Raw genomic sequence first — 27,924 nt, 5'->3', positions numbered from 1 at the left:
CAAGATGTGCATTTAGTGTTGAAAAAAAACTTGAATTTTTAACCTGTCAAAATATAAATAGCTATTTTTAATCTATATACTATTGATTATACTGAAATAAAATGTTTGTCTATTTTGAAATTTGTTCTCAAATGTTTTCTCAGTTACTTATTTTTGTCTTATAAACTTGTTGAATTGAAATTTAAATTGACAAAAATCCTGCAATAATCATGATTTTTATATTCCATATTACATTAAAAATATAGAGGTAATAAACAAGTTGCCAGTTATTATCAAGTTTATATCATGAGGTTTAGCGAGTGATTCTATTTATTACTTCAGCTATTTTTTATCTCTCTAAAAGCCTTAATTTCGTTATACGTAAAATGTACATGATTGTATATAAAAACAATGTAAATCACTCTACACATTATTCCAAATATTGCTATAACTTTGTATTTCAATCACTTTCACAGATCATTTTCAAACACCAAATTCTATTTATTCTGTTAAATTTTGTTCCTAACAATTTGCATTAAAATAATATTACAGATTTAACAATGAAAACAGAGCCGTAAATGCGAACTCTTTAAACCATGTGACGTCATTTTGTGTGTCGTCCAATACAGAATATTTCTCACTAAAAAAATATGATAAATATTTTTCCTGTTACGAGTGACCGTTGGGGTAATAATATTCCCTGTTATGAGTGACTGTTGGGATAATAATAATCCCCATTATGAGTGACCGCTGGGGTAATAATATTCACCATTATGAGTGACCGCTGGGGTAATAATATTCACCATTATGAGTGACCACTCGGGTAATAATATTCACCATTATGAGTGACCGTTGGGGTAACAATATTCCCCATTATGAGTGACCGCTGGATAAATAATATTCACCATTATGAGTGACCGTTGGGGTAACAATATTCCCCATTATGAGTGACCGCTGGATAAATAATATTCACCATTATGAGTGACCACTCGGGTAATAATATTCACCATTATGAGTGACCGTTGGGGTAACAATATTCCCCGTTATGAGTGACCGCTGGGGTAATAATATTCCCCGTTATGAGTGACCGCTGGGGTAATAATATTCACCATTATGAGTGACCGTTGGGGTAATAATATTCCCCGTTATGAGTGACCGCTGGGGTAATAATATTCCCCATTATGAGTGACCACTCGGGTAATAATATTCCCCGTTATGAGTGACCGCTGGGGTAATAATATTCCCCGTTATGAGTGACCGCTGGGGTAACAATATTCCCCGTTATGAGTGACCGCTGGGGTAATAATATTCCCCGTTATGAGTGACCGTTGGGGTAATAATATTCCCCGTTATGAGTGACCGCTGGGGTAATAATATTCCCCGTTATGAGTGACCGCTGGGGTAATAATATTCCCCGTTATGAGTGACCGCTGGGGTAACAATATTCCCCGTTATGAGTGACCGCTGGGGTAACAATATTCCCCGTTATGAGTGACCGTTGGGGTAACAATATTCCCCATTATGAGTGACCGCTGGGGTAATAATATTCCCCATTATGAGTGACCGCTGGGGTAATAATATTCCCCGTTATGAGTGACCGCTGGCGTAACAATATTCCCCGTTATGAGTGACCGTTGGGGTAACAATATTCCCCGTTATGAGTGACCGCTGGGGTAAGAATATTCCCCGTTATGAGTGAACGTTGGGGTAACAATATTCCCCATTATGAGTGACCGCTGGGGTAACAATATTCCCCGTTATGAGTGACCGCTGGGGTAAAAATATTCCCCGTTATGAGTGACCGCTGGGGTAACAATATTCACCGTTATGAGTGACCGCTGGGGTAACAATATTCCCCGTTATGAGTGACCGCTGGGGTAACAATATTCCCCGTTATGAGTGACCGCTGGGGTAACAATATTCCCCGTTATGAGTGACCGCTGGGGTAATAATATTCCCCGTTATGAGTGACCGCTGGGGTAACAATATTCCCCATTATGAGTGACCGCTGGGGTAACAATATTCCCCGTTATGAGTGACCGCTGGGGTAATAATATTCCCCGTTATGAGTGACCGCTGGGGTAATAATATTCCCCATTATGAGTGACCGCTGGCGTAATAATATGTAATACTATGCTCTCACATTTTGGTACTATTATTATAACCCTATCCTATATCCCTATCGTCCTCAATTGGTTACACATCTCAAAAATAAAAACCTTGTTCTTTGGAAAAACAATTCAAGTTCAGAAACGTGGATACAGGAAATTCTTCAATTTAAAAAATGTGGATATAAATCTATTATACTGGCCATATCAACAAAAATTCACAATGTTTAGAAGTTGATATTTGCATGTAATCTTCAAACAGTACCTAAATTATGGGAGTGCTTTATTGGGAGGTTGGAATTTAGTGAGAATTATTCTTAAAATTCCACCAGTCATTCATTTGAGATTACAAATTGGTGTTCACTGTATTAAAAATCTAACATTAATATTTTTTATATTAAAAGCTTATTGGTACAAGCATTAGACATCACAGTACAATACAGATTCATAGCGTCATGGTTTTATGGAATGGGAAATTGAAAAGCATAAGACATTTATAATACAAGCATGTAAATGGAAAAACGGTGAAATAATTTTTGTTAAAAAGCAATAAAATGTAAAATAATATTTCTTATTTTTACAAATATCTAAGTGGTATCTAGGAAAACAAAATATCTAATTTGAAGTATAAACAACTAAACAGAATTTTAGCATGAGGTAATTATGGTACAATAAACTAAGATAGTATTTAACGTTATGTTTACGGAACCTATGTTTATCGCACAACCAACTATTATATGATACCTATATTTAATGTACTAACAACTACAGTGAAACCCATCTAAACTGGACAGCTATGGAACCAAGTAAACAGTCTGGTTTTAAGAGGTATCTGATTTAGAGAGGTTCTCTTCTGTACTCATATTTAAAAAGTGACCATGAAAAATGCCTGGTTTTGAGGGGATTCCAGTTACAAGAGAGTCCAGTTTAGAGGGGTATCACTGCAATGTCTAACATGTTTATAATAACTATATGGTATAACTATATGGTATGAACTCGTATGGTACAAGTAACTAAATAATATATAATAGGGTCATTCTCACATTAGTTTTGTAGTAACAAATTGTAGTAGAAAGAAAGAAAGAAATGTTTTATTTAACGACACACTCAACACATTTTAAATTGTAGTAGAGACAACAATATGTTCTAGTCGCAAAGATGTTTTCACAACTTGTAGTACCTACAAAAGTCATTACAATTTCTTGGTTCACACATAATGATTCAAGACTACTACAAGTTATTACTACAAAAATCACAATTTGAAAATGTCCCTTAACTCTTAAAATGAGGTGTTTGTCATTACCCTTTTCTGTAAGTTTTATATTTTTTGATGGAACAATTATGAACATTACTTTCAAATTTAATTCAAAGGTATTCCATCCACTAAAACAACCAATGTTTTTTTTTAAAAAATAAACAATCAATTTGAACTATGTGGTAACAAGATAGATTCTGTGAAAGCACCTGGTGTCATATATCTACGATGACACCTAAATACTGAGGTAGGTAGGACACTATCAAAATAATTACTGTAAATCTTAAAATATTGGCAATCCTAAAATTTAGCAAAATGCAAATAGATAACATACTAGCACGGTTATCATTTCAGAAAAAAAAGAAAGAAAAAAAGCTAGAATTTTAGGATCAGCTAAAATAATATTTTTGACCAATTTTGACATTATGCTGCTTACAGATGACTTCAATTTAGTAGAAAATTGCAGTAATGTGCATGTTGGTTGCTATCCTTTTGTGTTCAGTTAATTACAGACAAAACAATTGCACAAATGTTTTTCAGAACAATCCATTGGTACAGCTCTTTAAATTTAATGTCATGAAATATTAGTGTCTTGTATGGCCTTGCTAAATTTGCTAAAATTTTATGCTCGCTAACATTTGCTGATTTACAGTATATTACTGGTGCCAGGTGATTAGTTAGTAAGAGGTCAGAGCACTCACCAGACAGGCTACTTAGGGTGTTTTGTTTCACTTTTCCTTCAATGACTAGCTAATAAAAAAACAAATCTATGTTTTGCATTAATTGAAGGCCGACAACCGAAATTTATGTCCAAAGTCACGTTTTTTAGAATAAGTTTTAAAAATTAAAAAAAACAAAAACATTTTTATGTGTTTTTCAAATTATAAAAAGGCTGCGAATTTAGGGTACCGTGTTTAAGTGGATGCTAGATTTTGGGTTGAGATAAAATTCCAAAATATCTGTAAGACATCATTTTACAATTTTGACAAAATTTTAAAATAAACTACCCAAAAACCAAATTCAATGCCCAATATATCTTTGTCCCATCCCCAACAAAAAGTGTGCTTTTTACCAAAAGGGGAAAACAAACAGAATGAAAGAAATAGTTCACTATTCTCACTTTAGACCGAGTAGACAAGCAATTCCGGCTGTCAGCCCTGATAATATCAAGGAAACAAGATGTCACAGCTTGTTAATGAGATCACAACAGATATAACAAAATACAATATTAATTCATGCTTTCAAAAAACACAACACTGTAAACATCACTTGAGATCAGCTTAACAGTGATCTCTGTAATTCAGAGATAAACACACAACACTGAGCCATCCATTTAAATTAGAGCATATACAGCTGTTTCAAACATTGATTAAAACAAGAGGCTCATGGGCCTAAACGGTCACATGAGTAAACTGTTAAGCCCATCTACCAGACTTATAGAGTGTACGACACCCATTTTGGGAGTTTCAAAATTACTAAATTCATGATTTTGTTTCTCCATGGGTCAGGGAAGCTTCTTATCAAATTTAGTTGGAAACAGTCTAGTAGTTGTAAAAAAACTCAGGGCTCGAACGTAAGAATTTGTCTCCCACGGCAATTTTTAATAGAATTGTTATGGGTGAAACGGCCTACTGACGGCAATTTTGAGCCTGTGTATGGCAATATTCGTTTTAAAGTGACATTTGCAGCCAATAATTTTTGAGGAACTTTACCGATGGTACAACAGTGCCATTGGTGATGCTCTCTACATATGGCAATTAAGTTCAAGACCTGTAGTATAAATGTATTTCTGTATCCAACTCTAGTAATCTTCACCCATCCTCAGGCAGAAACATGAGACTCAACATTAATGAAATTCACAACTCTGATAAATGATCTTTACATATATGAAGACTATTCATTTCAAAATTCACTAATTATTTCTCCATGTGCAAATGTTTGTCATTTATGGAAGAGATTTTAATAGACTATTCCCCACCCCCTATTGTGTTCTGCCCATCAGGCTTGGGTTGTGTGTATATGAGAGAGAGAGAGAGAGAGAGAGAGAGAGAGTGTGTGTGTGTGCTTAAAATGACATTAATTTACAATTATCCATGAGTCAAAGCTTCACCACAAATTTACCTTTAGGACAAACCGTGACGCAACATTTGATATTTACATATATGAGGACTTCTGGGCCCTTCAGGCCCTTGGATGAGTCAGAATGACTAAATTCATAAATTTGTTTATCCATGTAGACCTACCAATAAATCTTCTTACATTTGGCTGTAACTGGTCAAGTAGTTTTGAAAAAGTCGAAGAAATAACAGATTAAATTTTCATTTCTCTATACAACTATAGTAAATTTCACCTCATCCCCAGGAACAAACGGGGGACCCAACATTTCTGACATTAACAAATTAAATACACCATCTACTGACCTTTATATATATTAAGAATATTTGATTATAGCATTTCTGAAAAAAAGATTAAAAAAAAAATTGGCTTAATTTCCCCTTTTTGCATCTCATGCCTCAATATTTAAATTGATGTTCTGTATGAAAAGGAAATCAAATGTTTAAATTTCCAAGATTTACAGTTGGTTGAAAATATTAATAAAAATATTTATTCAAATTCATTTTCTATACGAAAATGGAAATAAAATATTTAAATCCAGGATTTATAAGTGTTTAAAAACGAAGAATGTATCTGGTAACAGTTACATGTACACAGTTTCCGTCAATGAGCAAATAATTTGTTGGTTGAGCAACAAATGAAATAGATGATAAACCAAACCACATAATTCAAATAATTTTCAGTACAAGACCTAAAGGTCCCTGTGCTATTTTAACATCAGTATACATGTATGAGTATTAATATATTTACTGTCAAAAAACTAGATTGACTTATGATGCCAAAGATATAAGGCTTGATTAGACATCTAAATTAGCATAAATATTCAACAATCCACACACTGTTACATATTCATAAAAATTATAAAACTATTCTATATCAGATCAGATTAGTTTTTGATGATGTAAAAAATAAGACAAAGATATAACATGGTTGTTGATTTAGAAAAGGACAGCGAGTTTGTTCAGGACATCATGACAGAGTCTGTTGAAATTTAAACATTGATTGCTTTAAAGTAGCACATTTTAGTAACAACAGACATGACATCAGGGGACAGTTTGACCATATCTGTCTAATAATTAGTAAACTATATCAAAACAATAAATAAAAGAATCAATCCAGCTGCCTTTTGGTTAGAGAACAATATTAACAGTAATAGAAAAAACAAATTGTGTGGGACCATGTCTGTATTAATATAACACAAACAAGTCAATCTGACACAATATTCATTGAGTTTATAGGGTAATGTTTGTATTAATATAACATATATGTCAATGTCGTTGAATGTCTTAGATACAATTTAGTTTGTACGGTACAAGTTTAAATGTCATGAATGTTACAAAATAACAGCTTTAGAAAAAAAAATGTACAGAAAACATTTGCACAGCTCGTTTAGATAAAGCAATGCATGTGTCAAACCTATATGTAGTAAACTTGTATTAAAATGATATAAACAAAAATTGCATATTGTACGTCACATACTGCACAGCTTTATGTGATTTACAGCTACAAATCCCAGTTACCAAGCCTGAAACCTGTATTTGTAAAAATAATATGTTCAGTGTTTGTGAGAACAATTGCACTCTGTAAAGTGTGTATGTGGGTTAAGTTTCAACTTCGGTGAGTCTAGCTGGAATAGAGTAGCTGACTGTAAACCATATGAAGAAAATCTAACAGTCTGAACACATGGCTGAATCACGTTATTCAGCAATATGAATAAACACACATTTTGTTAAGTAGATAAAAAATTAAAGGCTAATTTAAAAAATGTGAATAATGCAGGGCTTCTAGAATGTTTACAAAATCCACTAGCCATGGGATCAATGATTAAAAATTTACTAGCCCTACTTTACTTAATAGAATTTACTACTAGTAATGATCAGATATGTTACCTGAAAATATTAAAAACACCAAGATTTGGGGGACAGGGGTGGGGGCAGCATATTCATATTTACAAAATGGACTTAAATGCAGCACTTGACAACTTTGTTTTCACTAGCCATCTGGCATGACAATAGTAGTTATTTACTAACCCAATATTGAATATCACTAGCCATGGGAGTGGGGCTACCATAATCTAGAAGTCCTGAATAATGTTAGGAAATTATTTTTGTAAGTCAGTTTTAAAAATTATATTTGATTATATAGATTAACAAGCAGAAACCAAACCCACTTATCTGATAGAGGTTATCAGAAATGATTTTGATCTGAGAATTATTTTTGATAAAGACTGAGCAAATCAATACAACAAATATGTTCATTAGAAATAATAAATGTTTAACGACACCCCAGCACAAAAAATACAGATTGGCTATTTGGTGTCAATCAAATGTAAGCATATGAATATGATTATTTCCATTAAATATGTTCATTATGCATACAAGATAGTATTGCAATATCTAATGAAGATCACAATTGTATCCACACTTCCTAAACTTCCATATTCTAAGATTACATTACTGTAACAACAACAAAACAGAAAGAAAAAGAAAGAAATGTCACTATGATCTATGCAATGTAATAAGCTGATCACAGTAACTAAATTCAACAAATAAAAGTGTAGGCAATGTCTACCAGAGATCACGCTTTCAGTAACAAAAACATTCTACATTAAAGGTACAGAGATCTCCAACAACATGGTAAGGCACCTCTTGTCTGAAACATGGGTTCTTGCTTAGAATGAAAACAAAAACATGGATTGTTTTCTCTTTCATTAAACACTTAACCTGACCTCTAACCTATGGTACTTTCCCCCATAATAATAGACTGGTTTGTTTTCTCTTTTATTAAACACTTAACCTTACCTCTAACCTATGGTACTTTCCTCTATAATAATAGACTGGTTTGTTTTCTCTTTTATTAAACACTTAACCTTACCTCTAACCTATGGTACTTTCCCCCATAATAATAGACTGGTTTGTTTTCTCTTTTATTAAACACTTAACCTGACCTCTAACCTATGGTACTTTCCCCTATAATAATAGACTGGTTTGTTTTCTCTTTTATTAAACACTTAACCTTACCTCTAACCTATGGTACTTTCCCCCATAATAATAGACTGGTCCGAACATCCCAACGACCGAGGGCCACCTCTTCCAGTGATAGGATGTCCACATCATTATTTCTTCTTTGCTCTTAAGGTCTGATGTGTTTTTGCTGTCCTAATGTCTATAGAAACTCAAGACAGTTTTGATGTGCACTAAAACTGTGATGGAACTGAGTTTTTGTAACTAAACTTTTGGAAGTATATACTAGTGAACCATCAGGCTGGGTGACAATTCTGAACAGACATAAGTATTTAATCTCTTCCAGATCAGATTAAAAAAAAAATTGGTTTGGTACCAGACTGTTTTGTCATTCATAGAAATTCATATAATTCAAGAATGAATGAATGAATGAATGTTTAATGGCACCCCAGCACAAAAAAATACATCAGCTATTAGGTATCAAACTATGGTAAATGCAAATAATTCAAGAAAGTAACTTAAGTTACAGATAGAAATGCCATACAGTGTTGTAAGAGGATCATGTACCTTTAATTTCCCTACTCTCTAGATGAGCAATAATTTCAAACATAACAAATAGTACTAAACTGAGTACCTTGATCAACAAACCATGATTCTGTAAGTAAGCAACAAAACAAAACAAGTCCTGTTCAAATGAAAACAGCAGTCACAATAAATCAGTATGAAGAGACAAACCTCTTTCCTGGGACGACACACTGGTGATGCCAAAGCATATGTCCACGAGGTTCTTGTTCTTCAGTGGATGAAATTGTAAGTACACGGGTTAGTTCCTTTGATGGCCTCTTCAATGTTAAAGAGTCAGTAATGGTAAATGTATTTTGTTTTATTCAAGTAATTTATGATAGAGTGTCCAGTTGTGACAGTACTAACAATGCATCAGTTAATTTTGTAAATGGTTATTGTATCATTTTCATATTGTTCTTGGATTTGAAGTAATGATTTTGTCACTTATATTATATACAAGATGTTTGTAATTACTGAAATCTGTGTACTATTTATTTATGTTGGCAGACAATTATCCACTTGTATAGTAATATTGAAATTAAAAACACTATTAACCTAATAACCAAGAAAACATATGAACCTAAACTAACACATATATACTGTAACTAATACATAGATACTGTAACTAACACATATATACTGTAACTAATACATATATACTGTATAGCTTATGGAATAAATACACATGTACTTTAAATAACAAATACTCATGTACCTTTTAGCATATAATAAATACACATATACTTTTCTAGCACATAACAATTACACACTTAACCTTTCTAGATATTATAAATACATAACTAATATGCTTATAAATAGTCAAAAAAATATACACATCCAAAGTCTCCATGATAATTAACAAGCTAGAAAATATAGAAAACCACCTTTCATTGAGTTTATAGATATTCCTATCTACAATTAGAGTATTAAAATTTTATAAAACTTACCAATACATAAAATACAGTCTGTCGAAAAGTAAACTTCAAAAGACACTTCTAGGTTTTGACACAATATGTTGAATTGGTTCTACAGTATCATCATGCATGGCATGGAACACATTGAAAATTTAAAACAAACAATTTCACTGACAAAAATGCTTGAATTACTGACAAATCATCACTGTTTTTAGAATACACTGGTGGTGGTAATACTAAAAAGATCGAATTGGGAATGCTAAAATAATTAATATATAGAAAAATTCTATTATGCTTGTAAAACATTTTTCTCTAAACCAGATATCTTAGCCTAAACAAAAATTATGAAATATGAAAATTGTTTCCTATTGAAACCAGCAATCACACAACAGAACAATGAGGTTATAGCTCTTAGACAGACAAGCCAAAGAAGCTAAAAATGGTGAAATTTATATAAATAATATTAATGTACTTACAATATCATGATCATTTAAATCCATAAAATAACCTATTTCTTAGACTTGTAGAAATGTTAATAAATGATGGGTTATATCAATCAGGTTCTGTAATATCACAAAAGATTTAAATTTGTTATTATATCTAATTGAAAATCAACAATAATAAACCATCAATTTGAATCTGGCAAACTGAAAGAATAAAAACAACTTTGTCCAAAGTGTTTAGTTATTAGCGTTTTCCATAAAACTGTGGTAAGGCATCACATAATGAAATATTAAGTAATGTAATAAAACCAAACAAAATACAGCTTGACCATGCAAATGTTTTCCATAATCATGGTTAAAGGTTAGTCTATGGACATAAAGATCTTTCATCAGATAATTTATGAAAAACTTACAATTTCTGTCTACGACTAGAAAGTGAAATGAACAAATGACTACGTTAATATTGGGTTAGCAGTTAGCCAAATGCTTATTTAAAACAAACAACGTTTATGCTAGTAACTAGTTAGTGGTAATGAAATGTTTAAAAAAGGTTATTTAATAACCCATTTATGGATTACAACAAAAAATTCAGGTAACCCATTTTATTTTATATAAAATGTTACAAACATGTAAATTAGGTCCGAAATTCAAGGTGTGAATGAAAATGAAGTCTTGCAGAACTAGTCCTATACAAGAAAATCAAATAATCATTCATGCAATTGTCAGTGGCCTGTGGCAATCAAATATTGAAAAAGATAACCTAATTTAAGATGCTGTGTGTTTATTAAACCTGGACCTATATTGTATTCTGTTTGGCTAAAAGTTACTGAATGTAGCAAAACATTTTAAAACATGTTTTAATAGATCAGTTTAAAACATTAAACATATCATCATACACTTATTTACTTATATATATATATAACTATCTATCAATGCCCAATGCTCTATCACTAAAGTAATATGCTGACTTCTTGACACGTATCTATTTAACAAACTATAAATTGAGTTTTACCACTAATGCAAACCCTGAGTATTAAAGCTATTAAAAACAGTGTATCAGGTAATACAATATCTAGGCAGTATTGTGGTTATTCACTACATCTACTAGTAACACTTTATGCCCGATACATTCTTAACAAACTGTACAAACTTGGAAATGCAAGGCTCAAAAGGTAATTGCCACTTACAATACATAATATGTTTTCTGATAATCAATCTCACAAGCAATGTTGACTTTCCATCTTAAAATTAGTGCAAGTTATGTTGACATTAGGACGACTAGTATTAAATTATATAGCATACAATGTTGTTTTTTTTTAACAAAAAATTAGAGGAAAGTTTACATTAATAAAAGTGGTTGAGAACTGCTTCTCATTTTCTCGAGAACCAGAAATTGCTCTCCATTTTACAAAAGGACTCTTAAATTTAATATAACTTTTTTACATTTTGTGTGAATATTAATATTCTGAAGCAATTTTTTTAAATGGAATAAACATATGCTATGTTCTTAAAGCTAATACAAATTCAGCTTTAAAAACGATCAAGATTGGAATAAAACTTGAATGAAGATTGCATATTAATCCACTTTTAAAGGAAATCTACTTCTTGAAGTTCAAACTAGCTCACATTCTGACAACTCAATCAACCAACTTTTTCAAATCTGTACAGGCGATATATCAATGAAGATGGAAGTATAAACATTTTACTGTGTAAAAACCGGTATCCATAGAATCACAAAGATGTTAACATTGTGCTCATTATGGTGTAATACAACACAGCAAGCTGACCTTTCCTTCAGTGAGGTCACAGCAACCTTGACCTGGTGTAATAAAAATACAGCAAGCTGGCCTTCAGATTATTGCATACTGTAGCATCTAGAATATAATATTACACATAAGAAGGAAGTCTTAACATTATGATTGATCCAAATCTTCGACTCGAATTCGCTTCTTCAAGATATTGCCATTGCAGTCTTGAGCTGCGACGGTGATCATGTCGGCACCCTCTGGAAGCCCCCTCATCTTCGATCTCTTGATCATGAACTGGCTGGGTGGCTGGTTGTCTAGGAACTCCCAGTGCTGGAACACCATTCCACCTGGGTCACTACGCAGCTCCACCAGACGCAGGCAGTTTAGAGACTTGATGCAGTATTTACTGAAAACAAATAAACCATCTTGTACATTAAAAATCTGTCCATTCTTTGTCAGTAATGTTCAGATGCATGTGAGTGTTAAACAGAACACAAAACATCTGTGCACATGTTACCATGAAACATATACTTACATATGTTATTTATTTATTGGTGTATCTTAAGATGGGGAACATCCTAGTAACTCTATTCCTGAAATATAATGGTGACAAGGACAACTAAGGTTATTTACTTGGCCACTCCCCTATACATGTCTACTAGTGTAACTTCTGAACAGAAACACTGATAGTAAAAATAAACAGACATTTCACATAATATATACTACGAATAAACAACAACAAGAACAGCTGTGAAAACATGTTTTGACTTCATTGAGGCCAGACAAAAAGAGCTGATCTAAAAACAAATTTAAGAAAAGAACGTACTTTGAAATAGTGGGTTTTTTGGTTGATATTGCAGTACTGGGTTTGTTAAACCACCTGAAAAATAACAAGTATAAAAATAAGACATGATTTACATTAAAGTTCAAAGAAAATCCACCATGATGTTTATTTTGCAGTTGCATTCCAATATTTTGAGGAATACATGAAACTGGATTTACTTTTCATTTCACATTTCAATGAATAACTTTAGGTAACAACAATAGACCATTTGACACTGCAACTCACATAAAATATTTGTTAAAAAAGATCAATAAAACTTACAATAAAAACAATTAATGTAAATCATGAAAATAATGAGTCATGTTATTATTGTGTATTTTTATTAATGCTTCCAAATGCAACTTTTAAAGATCACACTGCAAAACAAAAAATGCTGAGTTGTTTTCTCAGAATTTACTTTAGTTTTAGCTCACATTAATTAAACCATAGCAGTTGGCATTTGTTTTGACAGTCAAACTAGATGAAACTAGCCATTTGTGTTAGTCGGTAGTAATTGTGTGTACCTCTTGAGCAAAGCACTACAAAAATTACACGATCTGGCGCTAAGATAGTACATCTACCTAGTATCAACAACAACAATTACTTGTTCGTTTTGCTTGTCCAGAATACATTTCTTGTTATCTTGTTCATTATATGATTATCTTCTAATGACATAAAATAGCATTCATTCTAATAGATACATGCTTGATTGTTTCTGTTTTTTCTAGGTGGTAACATTTAAGTTAAAAATATAATGTGTCAACTAATTATTGCACCGATACAACAAAAATTCCTTGTTCATTTTGCTTGTCCAGAATAATTTTCTTTTATGTTATCTTGTTCATTACATAACATAACAACATAAAATAGCATTCATTCTAATAGATACATGCTTGGTTGTTTCTTTTTTTTCTAGGTGGTGACATTTAAGTTAAAAATATAATGTGTCAACTAATTATTGTGCCGATACATCGGATGCAATTTTCGCATTAATATCATGATTGACAGTAACCCAAATATAATATTCTTAATACTTTAACAAGAGAATTAATAAAGTCACTGGACCATCAAACATAGATTTGACTCTACATAAAAATGATACAATGAAATAATATTAATTTTGGAGAGATAAAAGCAACTATTACAATGTAAAAGAGATCTGAATGCAAAACACTGACATTGTAACTACTGCCAATGTAAAAAAAAAATAACACATTTATATTCTGATTTTTACAATTATGTTAGTGTTAGTTTAATAGCTTTAGTATAAGCAGGCACGGTGGAGCAGGAAGGGCTCTAGCCCCCCCCCCCAATAATTCTGAATTAAAAATATTATTGGTAGTAAATCTTAAGGCAGAGATGAATTTTACTTGTAGAATGCAGGAAATTGCATTTATCCAATAGCCGATGATTAATTAATCAATGTGCTCTAGTGGTGTCATTAAACAAAACAAATTTTTAACTTTAAGGATATCTAGTTTTCAAAATGTTATGGGAGAGCATACCACTGGACCACCCAAACACTTTGCTTTGTGCCCTCAATCTCAGTCAGCCCCCAATGTCTACTCGCGCCCGTCGTGCCTGATAAGTAGTAAAATGCATGCAATATTGCTAGTTTGTTTTAGAGTCTACAAGTGTCACCTACTTGTGGAATCTGAGCATCACAGCGGATGATCTGTACCAGTGAGCTCCGTCATCAGTGAAGTGAATGTTGGGAAAACTCAGGTCGGGTTCGTCAGGTGAGTTCGGCAGTGTCGATGGCGTGGAAGAGAAGGGAGACAGACTCGATATGGAGCTGATACTTGAGCAGGAATTAGTGAGACGTTCTGGAATGCAATTAACATAATAATAAAATGATCAAATAATTAAAACAAAGTTTGTTCCAAAATTGTTCACAGGGAAAGTAGACATAATTATTTCATGTTTGCCTTCTGCCCATCATCCTTTTATCAACTCTGGAATATTCCTATTATAAAAATGTTTGATAAAGAAACAATGCTATGACAAGAACATGCTTGATACTCTAAAATTCAAATAACATAACATTTGTAACAAGTTAAAGTTTAAAGTTTGTTTTGTTTAACGACACTACTAGAGCACATTGATTTATTAATCATCGGCTATTGGATGTCAAACATTTGGTAATTCTGACATATAGTCATCGAGGAAACCCGCTACATTTTTTCTAATGCAGCAAGGGATCTTTTATATGCACCTTCCCACAGACACGACAGCATATACCACAGCCTTTGATATACAAATCGTGGTGCACTGGCTGGAATGAGAAATAGCCTAATAGGCCCACCGATGGGGATCGATCCCAAACCAACCACGCATCAAGCAAGTGCTTTACCACTGGGCTACGTCCCGCTCCCCATTTGTAACAAAGTTAAAAAGACTGCAAACCTGGTTGAGCTTTTTTCATGACCTTCCCATCGTTGTCCAGGATGAGTTCGATCATGGTCTGCCCCGACGGCCCCTGTGATATGGTCTGTCTTGTCTCAGTCCCATCGTAGTTCTTCACGGAGACGGTCAGCATGGAGGAAGACTTGACGGGCTTGAAGCCGGTCTCCACCTTGACGACCAGCGGCGGGGGAGGGATGTACGCAATGCTGCTGCTGCTGCTCGATCGACTCAACTACAACCACAACAACGTGTTAGAATCAACACTACATTTTACAAACAGATGTACCAAGTGTTTCAATTATACAACTTAAACCAAGCTTCCATTTCTTATCATGTTTATGACATGAGCTTTTGTAATGAATGAATGAATGAATGAATGAATGTTTAACAATGCCACAGCACACAAATTACATCAGTTACTGATTGTCAAACAAAGATAAATATATATACTGATGGAAAGAAATAAAGGATCACACAAATAGCAACAAGAAATAATGACTGCATCAAAAATCAATTAATATTGTCAGAAGTTGACTGAGAACATATAGGCAACACATTCGACACTACAGACATTCAATCCCACATTACAACTTGGTATGAAATACAGACATTACTATGCTAGTAGTAAAATAAATTTGGTCTACAATTCGATGTGTTCCCTTATTTCTTTCCATCAGTATATAAATAAATTGATGATCAACATCAATACAAAAGAGTGAAAAGTTAATTAAGTAAATAGATAAAAAAAATATTTAATGTCTTCTGTCAAATATAATTTACATCTCTCAAGTAAAGTTTGCAATCCATAAAATTGCATACTTTGCAAGATGACAAATAAATCATATTTGAAAGAAGACATTATCTATGGATTAAAAACAATTATGTAACTATTGTCATCTTTATTTTCTGAAACTAGACGAAAGTCAACATTTATTAGTGATATGACACACAAGCATAATCATGGCGATCAATCATCTGCTGATCATGTCAACAAACTTTCAGAACCATTTTGGAATTTGCCAAAAATTGTGAAAATTGATTGTGCAATTTTGTTAATCAGAAATTGGTGATATTCTAATTTTAAACTTTTTTTAAGATGAATGTACTTTTTGGGGATTTTCTCGAAAATTACAAGTTAAACTTTGTGATTTAGCTGAATATACCTAAAATACAATTAATCTTCCTGGAATTAAGTTACTACTCAATAAATAATTAATACTTTCTTACTACTTTGAAATCAGTGCAAAAACAAAGACTTCACCTACAATCTCCTAACTCTATCAATTAAATTACCACTTACTCTTTTGAAAGGGCTGCCATAACAGACATCTTTATATCGCCGATGGTAGACGTCAAGACCAGTGGACGGAGACCCGTCTAAACTGCTGCCTGAGGGAGTCCGCGAGATTCGGCAGTTCCAGTTCTCATCACTGTCGTGCATGTGACCACCGTGAATTCGCTGGACCGTAAATACCTTGTGCATGTCGTCAAAGCCACGTGCCATGATTCCAGTTGGTGTGTGAGCTAGATCGAACGTGTGACTCAGCTCGTGTAGTGAGGCTCCGAGACCAGTTGCATAGTTAGCCCAGTAGTACTCTCTGTAAGTAAAAATAACCCGATCAACTTTTCAGAGGCACAAACTGCAATAACTTAAACACCTATATCAGATATTAAAAGAAAAGTGGCTCTCTAATATGCACTGGCAGCCAGAGGGAGTCAGACAAAAGAATACCGGCTCACTCTTCCCAATCCTAAAAGGTTCCATCAAGGAGGTACATTTCAATCAACTAAGACAAATCAACCAATTAGCTCCTTTTTAGTTTTGATGAACTATTCTAAATTATGTGTCAAATTTACCTTTAAGAAAGTACGCAACATGTTCTATTTGGCTTTAATCCTATGGGACATTTGCAAATTCAATTTCAATAGCACCAAAACCAACCTTCAGTCACTACCGACCGCTGGTCGGGCTGCTTGTGCTCCCTGGCACACACCAGCGCAGGCGACATCCTCTCCCACCCACCACAAATCTTTTCCTGTCCTGGATGGAGGAGACGGTGAAAGTCGAAACCTGACTTGACCTAAATGTAGTTCTGTATTCCTAATTTTGTATTATCTAAACCATGACATTAATTAATATGTTGTAAATACCTGTATGCACTGTCATCCATCAACTTTCTGCGATTGATCTTACGACAGTCTGTGAAGCGGTCATACACTTCGTCCACACTCCGTGCCCACGTGTGCAGATTTCCAGTTCCAAACAATGCAAGTCCTCCTCCACCTGTAGTTTAAACGTTAACTTTATCATTAGTGTTTTCCCTAGCTTGTTTTCAGCATGGTGCAGCACCATGCCTCAATAGTCTAGCATCATCTTGCCTTAATCAGCACCATGCTGCCCTGAGATTAAACAAGCCTTTTTCACTAATTAATTCTAAAATTGCCTTTATAAAACACCCAAAAAGGTATTATTAATTAATAAAATATGCCTTTTATATCTTTTGCCATTCATTTAATAAAGCAAGCACATAAATTACATTAATGTTTATTTCAATTAATTTTTATGTATTTTAATGAAAAACAAGTGCCCCGAAAATTGTAAAAATGCCCCAAAAGTGTTTGGTCTACCATGCCTTGCCAAATTTCTAGGGAAATCACTAATCATAAAATTAATAACTATGAGCTATGCAGTTTATATCTAGTTAAACAACACACTGTAGGGTGTATACTACCAAATCAAATCCCATAGACAACAATAGTTTTCATATGTGGCTAAAACTCCTACCTGCAGCTTATCAATCTACATAAACACCACAGATAACAAATACTACCACCCCTCACCCTTAAAGTAAATCAGCAAAAATTGGGGGTCAAGCTGCTCATTTCAGAGATACGGGGTAGTGTCTATGACTCCCTAGTTCCGCACACAATTTGAGTACATTTTTACAGGTACCCCATACATGTTTTAAGTATAAGGCTACTTGACACAGTGATACTAGATGAAATAAAATTGCATATATGTTTTGCCCAGATGAAATTATTTTTTATAGCTATCTGGGCTGTGGGTTAGCTGTTAGTTGGTTACTGGTTAGTGAGAGAGAAGATGATGTAGTGGCCTTACACCTATCCAATGAGCCCTTAAGAACTCGCTCTGGGTTGGAGCCGGTACCGGGCTGCAAACCCTGTACCTACCAGCCTGTAGTCCCATGGCTTAACCACTGCGCCACCGACGCCAGTTATGCATTATTACTCTTTCTGTATATCAACACAGATTATAAACAATGTCACATTTGTGATCATTTATTTTTTAACTCAAATAAACAATCAAATATGTTATTTTATTGTGTTGTGTTCCGCTGAAACAATTGATCTTAGCTTTTATCCGTTACTGTGAGACACCCATTTTTGATAAATCTAGACCAATGATCTTCTAAATAAAGTAGCTAATAAAAATTAGTGATGGGAAATAAAACAGCAATTTGCACGCATAAAATAAAATGTTAAACAGTTGGTGGAAAATCCAAGACCATGCCATAGCAGCTCTACCTACTTTGAGTCAAACAGATGTTTACCTAATGCTGTATGGCCTTTCGTATGACGCAGGATTTCGCTGTGAGTTTTTGGAATTTCCGCTTCGTCTGGTGGAGTGTATCGAGTGAAAGACATGAAGCAGTACCACTTGCATCGGTCCTTGTTTGGAAGACTGGAACCCATCAGTTCCTTGGCAAAATGATTCCACAGTTCATTGCCCGACATGGCATATGCCTGCGTTACGGTCAGCTTACTTACAAACCAGTGACATACTGGCTTCTGAACCTCGTCTCGCTCCAACTGAAAAGTGACACGACCAAAGCCGTGCTCTTTCATCTTTTCAGCAGTGAACGTCTGTATCAGCTGAGCACCAAGAATGATTCTGTGTTGAGCACTTTCTGGTGAGCAGTCCTCTTCTTCGGGACCCTGGAACCAGCCATTGTCATCGGCCAGAGATATGTACACAGGCCTAACGAAATACGGAATACCAGGATCTTCGTACACTAGGTGGAGAGTCAGTATCTCATCATTGTATTTAAGCTTGATGACATTTCGTCCGAGCTGCAGAGTGACCAGCAGCTTGAAGCACCCCTCTATGACTGGCCAGCGTGTTGTTTCGGACGAACCAGTGCTGGAATTCCAAACTTCGAGGATGCCATCGCCTAGAAGGCCATCAATCTCACCCAGCAGCAAGGGCAGGGAGAAAGTAAATATTTCTGATTCGGCTACATTGTAGACCCGGATTTTCATGATATACAAGTCCAGGCATTGCTCAAACACATGCACAACTCAACCATAGATCTGAAAACAGATAAACAAAAATATTTAAAAGTGCATTACTATATGTCTAACATATACGTCGTTATTTTAAAATTAATCAGTTAAAAGTGTTTAAAAAGATATTTGCATAATTTTCTTAACACTAATAACAGTATTAAAATGGCAATGTGCTGACAACCAGAATAAACAGCCCTACTTTTACTGTTCCCGACTGTGGTGCAGGGGTGGCAACATTCTTAGGGCTTTCCTGAGTATAGCACATATTAGTATCTCTTGCATATTTTGAAACAAATTCTATAAAGATATATGATAATTTTTCAAATATGTTTTACATTTTGTGTTGATATTCAATACAATATTGGTTTGTTTACACAAAGTCCACTGACTACAGTGTTTAATTTTGTTTATTTTCAAATCTGTCTTTTGTTTTGTCTTGATAATTCAGCGCAATATTGGTTTGTTTAAATATAAATCACAACTCCATAACTTGTTTTAATGATCTAACAATACAATGTAGCTTTTATTTTTGTCTTTTTGAAGTGTTTGGAGGGTTTTTTTTGAGGGGAGGATTGTATTTAATGTCAATATGCTTGTGTGATCCATAAATGACTCTTACATTTTACATTTTTTTAAAACTGATATTGTCATTGTTGAACATCTCTCAAGTTGTTTGACACCCTATAGCTCATATCCTAAAAATCTAAATGTTTGAAACCACATGATCAAGTAACAGTATTGTAATTATGAGTGAAAAATTAAATAAAATTACATTTTAATTAAAAAAATATTGGATATATATATACTAGTATACAAAATAAACAATAGAGTTACTAAAATTTATATGGTTCAACAGTCAGTTACATATATAACACATCAATGATTTCACTTTTAGGGTCAAGACACAGACATCTATGGTCTGGGCTAGACAAGCATGATTCTGTGGCATCAGTGACGCTTCAAATGCTCCAATACTTATAATTATCTATGAATAGACATTCGTCAAGTTCTCCACCTGTCATCTGTGACTGTGTCAAATGCAGGTAAAACCACTGCAATTGCTGTAGACATTCGTCAAGTTCTTCACCTGTCATCTGTGACTGTGTCAAATGCAGGTAAAACCACTGCAATTGAATGCTGTGGAGGTTTTAATTCTCCATAGCACTTTTTTGGCCTTGGACTATATTCAGGGTTTTTTTCAAAGTGTGTTATTTTGCTGTGGACATTTTTATAATTGCTGGGGTTGAACCTGTCACCGATGTCACCTTGAAGTTAATGACTGGGCAAAAACAAGCTGACCATTAAAAGGAAAAGTTTTGGCTCACTTCTTTTTATTTCTGATATATATTGATGATATCGAAACACCCTGGTAATGTGGATGTGGGTGTGCGTAATGTTTGGCATGCTATGATCATGCTTCCATCAGAGAACTGTACGCCTGTTGTGAGCACAACCTCTGATTTTGCCAGTTCTGTCCATGGCATGACCACGGTAATAACCCCTTCCCCCTCCACATCTCCCTCTGCTCTCCCACTCCCCACCCCCCCCATCTCTATATAGTAGTATATATAGATATTATATACTCCTCATGTTTGTAAAAATCGCTTCTCCCTAAAAAAAAATCGCCTTATTTTTTAGTTAATGCACTTTAGCAACAGGTCTAATGATATTCTATATCTTTAACGTCATATATAGTCTATACACTCTACTTATAAACATCAAATATATAACAAGTAATAATTATGCCGCTAAAACCCCAAACACCTTCTTGCAAACTGACTGCAATCATCAATGACAGGCATAAACAGAGGCCATGATGATGATTTGAAATGTTCCACCTGCATTTCTAGGCTCATTTTACTACCATAGAAATTAAATAATATTATTAATAATATAATAAATACTTACATAGACATATGAAGAAACATTTGCAGTTAACAAATTTATTTCCTGCATGGATATTTTGCAAAAATGAAAAATGTTGTGCATCGCGTTCGCCCAAACTCAAGGGAGCAGTTATTGCATGAAATGTATTATAAACAAACATACAACATCGTGTTGAATACCGTATGAATAAAGAAAGAAAGAAATGTTTTATTTAACGACGCACTCAACACATTTTATTTACGGTTATATGGCGTCAGGCATATGGTTAAGGACCACACAGATTTGGAGAGGAAACCCGCTGTCGCCACATAGGCTACTCTTTTACGACAGGCAGCAAGGGATCTTTTATTTGCGCTTCCCACAGGCAGGATAGCACAAACCATGGCCTTTGTTGAACCAGTTATTGATCACTGGTCGGTGCAAGTGGTTTACACCTACCCCACTGAGCCTTGCGGAGCACTCACTCAGGGTTTGGAGTCGGTATCTGAATTAAAAATCCCATGCCTCGACTGGGATCCGAACCCAGTACCTACCAGCCTGTAGACCGATGGCCTGCCACGACGCCACCGAGGCCGGTACCGTATGAATAAATAAATATAATCGCAAAAACAAAAACACAACAAAAACACCCAAACGTATGTAATGATTTATAAACTGCTCAACATACAAACATGAAATGTATAGATATATATACAATACAATACAATACAATACAATACAATAACTTTATTTCCATGTTGATATATGTATACTAAAAACATAGTCTGGTTGACCAGCAAAAATAAAGTACATAAAATATTAAACGCTAACATCAAAAAACTAAACTACAACTCTTGTCTAATAAAGTGCATGTAGTGTAACAGATTCTATTGTCTTTTGTCTGATCTTCGATATTTGGTAAATTAAAATAAATATTATTAAGTGGCAGGGGGTCTAGTTAGCAGAGTAGTTCGTGCTGTGTCCAAATCTGAGCAGAGTTGTGCGACTGTAATGAGTTGTGTTTTAGGGCAGTTGAAGATATAATAACATTTTTCGTATTTATTTAGTGTTTGGAATATTGGGAATTCTTGTGCGAGTGTAATAAAATATTTTCTTCTGTTCGTTTCTAGCTGTTTGCAGTCCACGAGAAAATGTGTCTCATCTTCCACTGCCTCTTTGCAAAGCTTGCAGAGTCGGTCTTTTCTGAGAATATTGTAATACCTGCCTCTTTCGATTTCGAGGCGGTGTGCACATATTTTAAGTTTAGTTAAATGTCTTCTTAGGTTACAATTATTTAATGTTTCGAGGAATAGGGCTAGTTGATATGGACGTACTATGTGTTTATAATAGAACAGTTTTTCGGAGTCTTTTAATTTTTGTTTAAAGTATTGTCTGTAGTTGTGTTGTAGTTTTTCAGTTACTAGTTTGTTGAGAGTTTTCTTGTTCTTTGGTGTAGTGCCAATAGCTGTTATGTCGATGCAGTTTTTCTTAAGCATGTTTGCTGTGTAGTTGTGAAATCTGTTTTTGTTACTGTTATCGAGTAGCTTGCTGTATTGAGCTGCATCAAGTAGAAGTGTGCGTTCTTGAGGTATATTTTGTAGGTGTGCCCAGTAGTTTATAATTTTCTGATTTATTTCATTTATTAGTGGATATCTGCCTAGTTCACTTTTACATGCAATATTGGTTGTGTTTCTTCCTACCTGTAAGTTGAATTTGCAAAATTTTATATGTACTTTTTCGAATGGTTCCGATTCTAAAATGTCTAGTAGTTTATTAGGGTCATGTATTTTCATCTTATTATTTAGTTCAGTGCCCCAGATTTCACAGTTATAGAGAAGGATCGGTTTGATTAGGGCGTCGAATAGTTTGTTATATATCTGGGGAGGTGGAGGTGATCCAAAAAAGGAATTTTGGAGTCTGAATAGGGTTTTAAGTCCTTTAGTTGCAAGATCTGTTTTGATTGTACGTAAGTTTCCATTGGTATTAATGGTACAGCCCAAATAGATATATGTATGTGTCTGTTCGATTTGCTCCATGCCGTACTGAAATGCTACATGTTTTGGTTTTCCTTTCTGTATAACCATGGAATTTGTCTTTTTCAAGTTGACTGATAAGTGCCATTGTTGGCTATATGTGTGGAGTTCGTCTAACGCTTTTTGTAGACCTTGTTGAGTCTCTGATACAAGTACTAGGTCATCTGCCCATAATAAATGCGACACTCTTTCATTTAGTAGGTGGGGCAAGTGGCAGTCGCTGGATAATGTCATATTGGCTAAATATATGTTAAACATAGTGGGACTTAAATTATCTCCCTGTTTCACGCCTACTGTAGATGGGAACATGTCAGTTATTTGATTGTTAATTTTGACGGCTAATGTGGTTTTGCTGTACATGGCTTTAAAGATCTGAAAGAATTTCCCGCCAATACCCAGTCTAAGTAATTTAAGGAGTAAGCCGGTTCTCCAAACAGTGTCGAATGCTTTGTGGAAATCAATGAAACAGAGATAAAGTTTGCTTTTTTTTCTGTTCCAATGTATTTGTTAACCAGCGTTTTTATGATAAAAATTTTATCTGTAGTTCTTCTATTCTCTCTAAAACCAGCTTGGTTGTCTGCTATTAGGTTTTCTGATTCAATGTGACGTGTTAATCGTTTATTTAATATGGAGGAGAGTATTTTCCCTAGACAGCTTGTAATGGTAATTCCCCTATAGTTGTTTGGGTCTTGCTTAGATCCCTTTTTGTGTATTGGTGTGATATAACCAACTGTCCAAGAGGACGGTAGTATCCCATACTGGAATACTGTGTTGAATAATTTTGCTATGGGTGATATGATAATTTCATTTCCATATTTTAACATTTCGTTTGTAACTTGGTCTAAGCCACATGCCTTGTTGTTTTTCAGTGATTATAGGGCTGTTTTAATCTCTTTGATCGTGATACTTTGGTCTAGTACAGTGTTATTAGTTTGGGTGGATTCCGTTATCAAAAGTTCATCGAGCAATCTAGCATTAGATTCTATATTCATGGTTGCATGTTGAGTAAGTTCAGCATTTATATCTTTAAAATGTTCATGTATTTTCTTTGCCATATTTTCTGGCAGGTTGATACTTTTTTTGGTTCTTTCTGTTAGGTTATTTATTATTTTCTAATAGGCCTGTGGGTTATTGTTGTGTAGGTTTTGGAGTTTGTCATACAACATGTTTTTTTCAGATTGTTTGTGTGCTTTCTTTGCTTTCTTTAGTTTTTTTTTTTTATATTGGATGTATTTTCCCCTAATTCTAGTGTTACTAGGTTCCTTAGATAGTGATTTAACAATTTCGGTAAATTTACTCTTGAGGTTTTGGATGTCTATTGGCATTTTTTTTAATTTTTAGCTTTTTTGTTTTGTTATTGCAGATGCGAGTTTTGGGACATGATCTAGATGCTGCTCCAATGAGTATGTTGTTGAACTTGTTTACTGCTGTTTCTATATTTGTGTAGGAGTTATTGATTGGGTCATTCATAAAAGTTTGTATTTTGTATTGTGCTTCATCAACTAGGAGACTGTTTATATATGCCATCTTGTTTTTTTCAGACAGTTGATATTTTGTATGTATTGGATGAAGTGGAATAGTGTCACTACTGGTATGGGTTATGTTACATTTCAGTATGACAGATAAAGAGCAGTGAATAGATTCTTCTGTTAAGTAAGAGATATAAAGACCGACTACATGTTTCATAGTTTTGTCATCGGTTAGAACATAGTCAACTGCGCTGTTTCCCTGGTAGTTGAAGCATGTGAGTTTTCCTAGATAGGCCCCAGGTGTTCATCCGTTAAGTATTCTGACACCACTTGTTTTACATAGTTCAATTAACTTTTTGCCATGATTATTGTAAGTTATGTCCTGCGAGTGTCGTTGTCGGTATATGCTATCGGAAATGTAATCAGATGGAAAAGGTATGCGATTTATGGGATCATGTTCTATGTAGTCTACTATAGGGAGGCGAGTATCCCCAGTCCTAGCGTTAAAATCACCCATTATCAAGACCGAGCCCTTTTCGCTGAATGTTGACAGTTCATGTTCGAGTGTTTGGAATTGGTCCTGAAAATATGGGGAGTCTGCTGGTGGTATATATAGACAACATATATACAGATCACGTGACCACCCAAAATATGTTTTTGAAAGTCTGGGCCAAAGGCTGTATGCGCTGCTTGTTTGGACTGTGTGTACCTGTTTATGGTATTTTGTTTTGTAGTAGATGGCTGTGCCACCCGATTCCCTGCCACTTTGAGTTCTTGAGTCCTTTATGGCAAGCTTTGTTGTGTTTGAGTAACCTTCAATATTGCTTTCTGCATATTCCTTATCTCGTATATGAGTTTCTGGAACTGCGATAAAATCATGTTTTGAAAATAATTCTCTAATTTCAGATTTGTCTAAGTTTTTTTTAAAGTCCATCTATATTCCATGACATAAATGATAGCATGCTGTTTTGGTTCATACTTAAAATAAGAAATATTGATTTAGTTGTCCCGGGAATCATACACGAAGATTACAGTAATAGTGTGTGAAAAATACTTTTTAAAGATAATTGTTCATTTAGATGTGTTAGAAGACTAAGGTTTTGTTCTATTTTGTTCCTCCATGATGTAGATGTCTGTTAATACATAGTAATGGAACTATGAAATATAGGTTATACATTGTACAGGGCCAGCTCTGGGTTAACACAAAGTTTCGCCAAATTATCAATAATACTGCCGGCAGTGGCGTAGGAAGGTGCCAAAAAGTGTAGGAGGTACACACTTTTACACTATTGGGGCACATGCCCACCTTGCCCGCCCCCAACCATCTGCGATAATAGCAACAACACGAAAGGCCCGTGCGTGTATGGAGCGCGCGCGCGCACGCACACACACACACACACACACACACACACACACACACACACACATTAACCATGTTGTATACTCGGGAAATTCATGTAAAAATAAGAGGCATTTTAACCAGACTGCACTAACTAGGCTAAAGGTTAATAATGTACATGCATTAAAAGTTATTTAACCTAACAAACACACACATAATTACATACTAAGGATACTGCTGGCACTTGTCCTATGTATTCAGTTTATGGAAACTATATAGAACAACTTTTCAGTATGTGTTTAAGCTAAATGAAAGAATATGAAGTAATTAGCTGCTGTTTATATATGTTCTATGGATCTCTGATCTGAAATAAAAAAATAAAAATCTATTATTATTATTATTATTATTATGTTTTCTCTAAAATATAGCCTGTGTAACGTAAATGAATTTCCTCATCAAAGGTGTTGAATGACACTACGTATGCTTTAACAAATAAGGAGGAAAAACTACAAGTAATCAATCAACAAACATTAATGGTTATCGAGACTGCTGTAGTAGCCGTTGATCTCTAAAATGTTCAAAGATGTGTTTAAAAACAAAAACTGTTAAACACAAGTAGAGAAATATAAACAGTACATCCAGAAAAAATTATATAGATCTGGTGCTAAAACTTCGGGAAAAGGATTAGCAAGGTATTTGAATACAGTATAGTATGAAATATTTTCTTTACAGTCTGTCCGAGATAGTTGACTAGACTGGATCGAGATCACTATCACTAGACTAGGCATCGATTTACATTTTGGAACTGATCGCTTAAAAAAAAAAAATGAAAATTGGTCAGATTGTATTGAGGCTTCCTTATCTCCCCCACCCCCCCAAAAAAATAAAATAAAGGTTACGGTTAGTTTAGTTTTCAGTCCCACATCATCTTGGACCTTGGCAAGGAAAGGAAAACTATCACTTGGTAACACTTGCTTTCTACAGTTCTACACTACAATTCCTCCACAGTTGCCTGGAGAGTTGATCAAAATGTAATAATATTTTTCACTCGCCTTTTCTGATTGGTGATGATAGGTTCAGTTTCAACAGTTCATTTTTTATTAGCAGCACTACCCAGAGCTCCTAGTGGTTTTGTTGCAAGCACAAATTGGGGTTAATGCTAAGATCACCTTATCGTCAAAACCAAAATGTTAACAACTATGAAAAATTGCACTCCTACCTTTATTTTTTGTTAGATTTTATCCACATTTTGTCCAGACAGAAATCTCGAAAAAACCCATTACAATGACACAACGTCATAACATGTTATGATATAAAAGCAAACGTGATGACGTCATATTAATTTTATTATTATTATTATTATTATTATTTAATGATACCACTAGAGATCATTGATTTTATGTTAATTATGTCACATACTTTGGAGGCTTTCACCCCTCTTGAAGAGTATTCCATAAAAAACCAAAATGGCAGATGACAGAAAACTGCATGTATTTTGCCCTATGCTATCTCAGCGATGTCGATACTGGCAACATTACAGTCTCATGTGTGGAATCTGTGTCACTGTAATGGTTTTTTCACAACTTGTGTC

The 27,924-nt window shown here is 34.3% G+C and overlaps 2 protein-coding genes across 2 annotated transcripts in view; one reads left to right on the top strand and one right to left on the bottom strand.

Annotated features, from left to right (window-relative positions):
* Positions 1–12,254: 12,254 nt before the first annotated feature.
* Positions 12,255–21,603, bottom strand: LOC121368520. Its single transcript, XM_041493257.1, has 8 exons — positions 21,535–21,603; positions 18,891–19,650; positions 17,470–17,602; positions 16,619–16,916; positions 15,319–15,550; positions 14,558–14,738; positions 12,916–12,969; positions 12,255–12,495 (listed from the first exon to the last, which is right to left on the bottom strand). Exons 2-8 carry the CDS (start codon positions 19,597–19,599, stop codon positions 12,255–12,257), a joined length of 1,848 nt encoding a protein of 615 aa, XP_041349191.1. The 5' UTR covers positions 19,600–19,650; positions 21,535–21,603.
* Positions 21,604–26,880: 5,277 nt separating this feature from the next.
* The window catches only part of LOC121367586 (cytospin-A-like), a 33,823-nt gene continuing 32,779 nt past the window's right edge, over positions 26,881–27,924 (top strand). The window contains exon 1 of the mRNA XM_041491857.1: positions 26,881–27,025. The gene's annotated coding sequence lies outside the window, so the exon portion shown is untranslated. The remainder of the gene's footprint in view (positions 27,026–27,924) is intronic.

Source organism: Gigantopelta aegis, chromosome 3, assembly GCF_016097555.1.
Source record: "Gigantopelta aegis isolate Gae_Host chromosome 3, Gae_host_genome, whole genome shotgun sequence".
NCBI lineage: Eukaryota > Metazoa > Mollusca > Gastropoda > Neomphalida > Peltospiridae > Gigantopelta > Gigantopelta aegis.
The sequence above is the reverse complement of the archived record's forward strand: the minus strand, read 5'-3'. Positions and strand labels throughout refer to the sequence as shown.

What these genes read in the sequence shown, in the direction of transcription:
- LOC121368520 (XM_041493257.1), bottom strand. Translation starts at nt 19,599, where the DNA reads ATGAAAATCCGGGTCTACAATGTAGCCGAATCAGAAATATTTACTTTC. An exon ending in ATGGATGACAGTGCATACAG is followed by an intron (nt 16,917 to 17,469) that starts GTATTTACAACA and finishes TTTTACTTACAG; the next exon opens with AGAGTACTACTGGGCTAACT. An exon ending in ATGGCAGCCCTTTCAAAAGA is followed by an intron (nt 15,551 to 16,618) that starts GTAAGTGGTAAT and finishes TTGTGGTTGTAG; the next exon opens with TTGAGTCGATCGAGCAGCAG.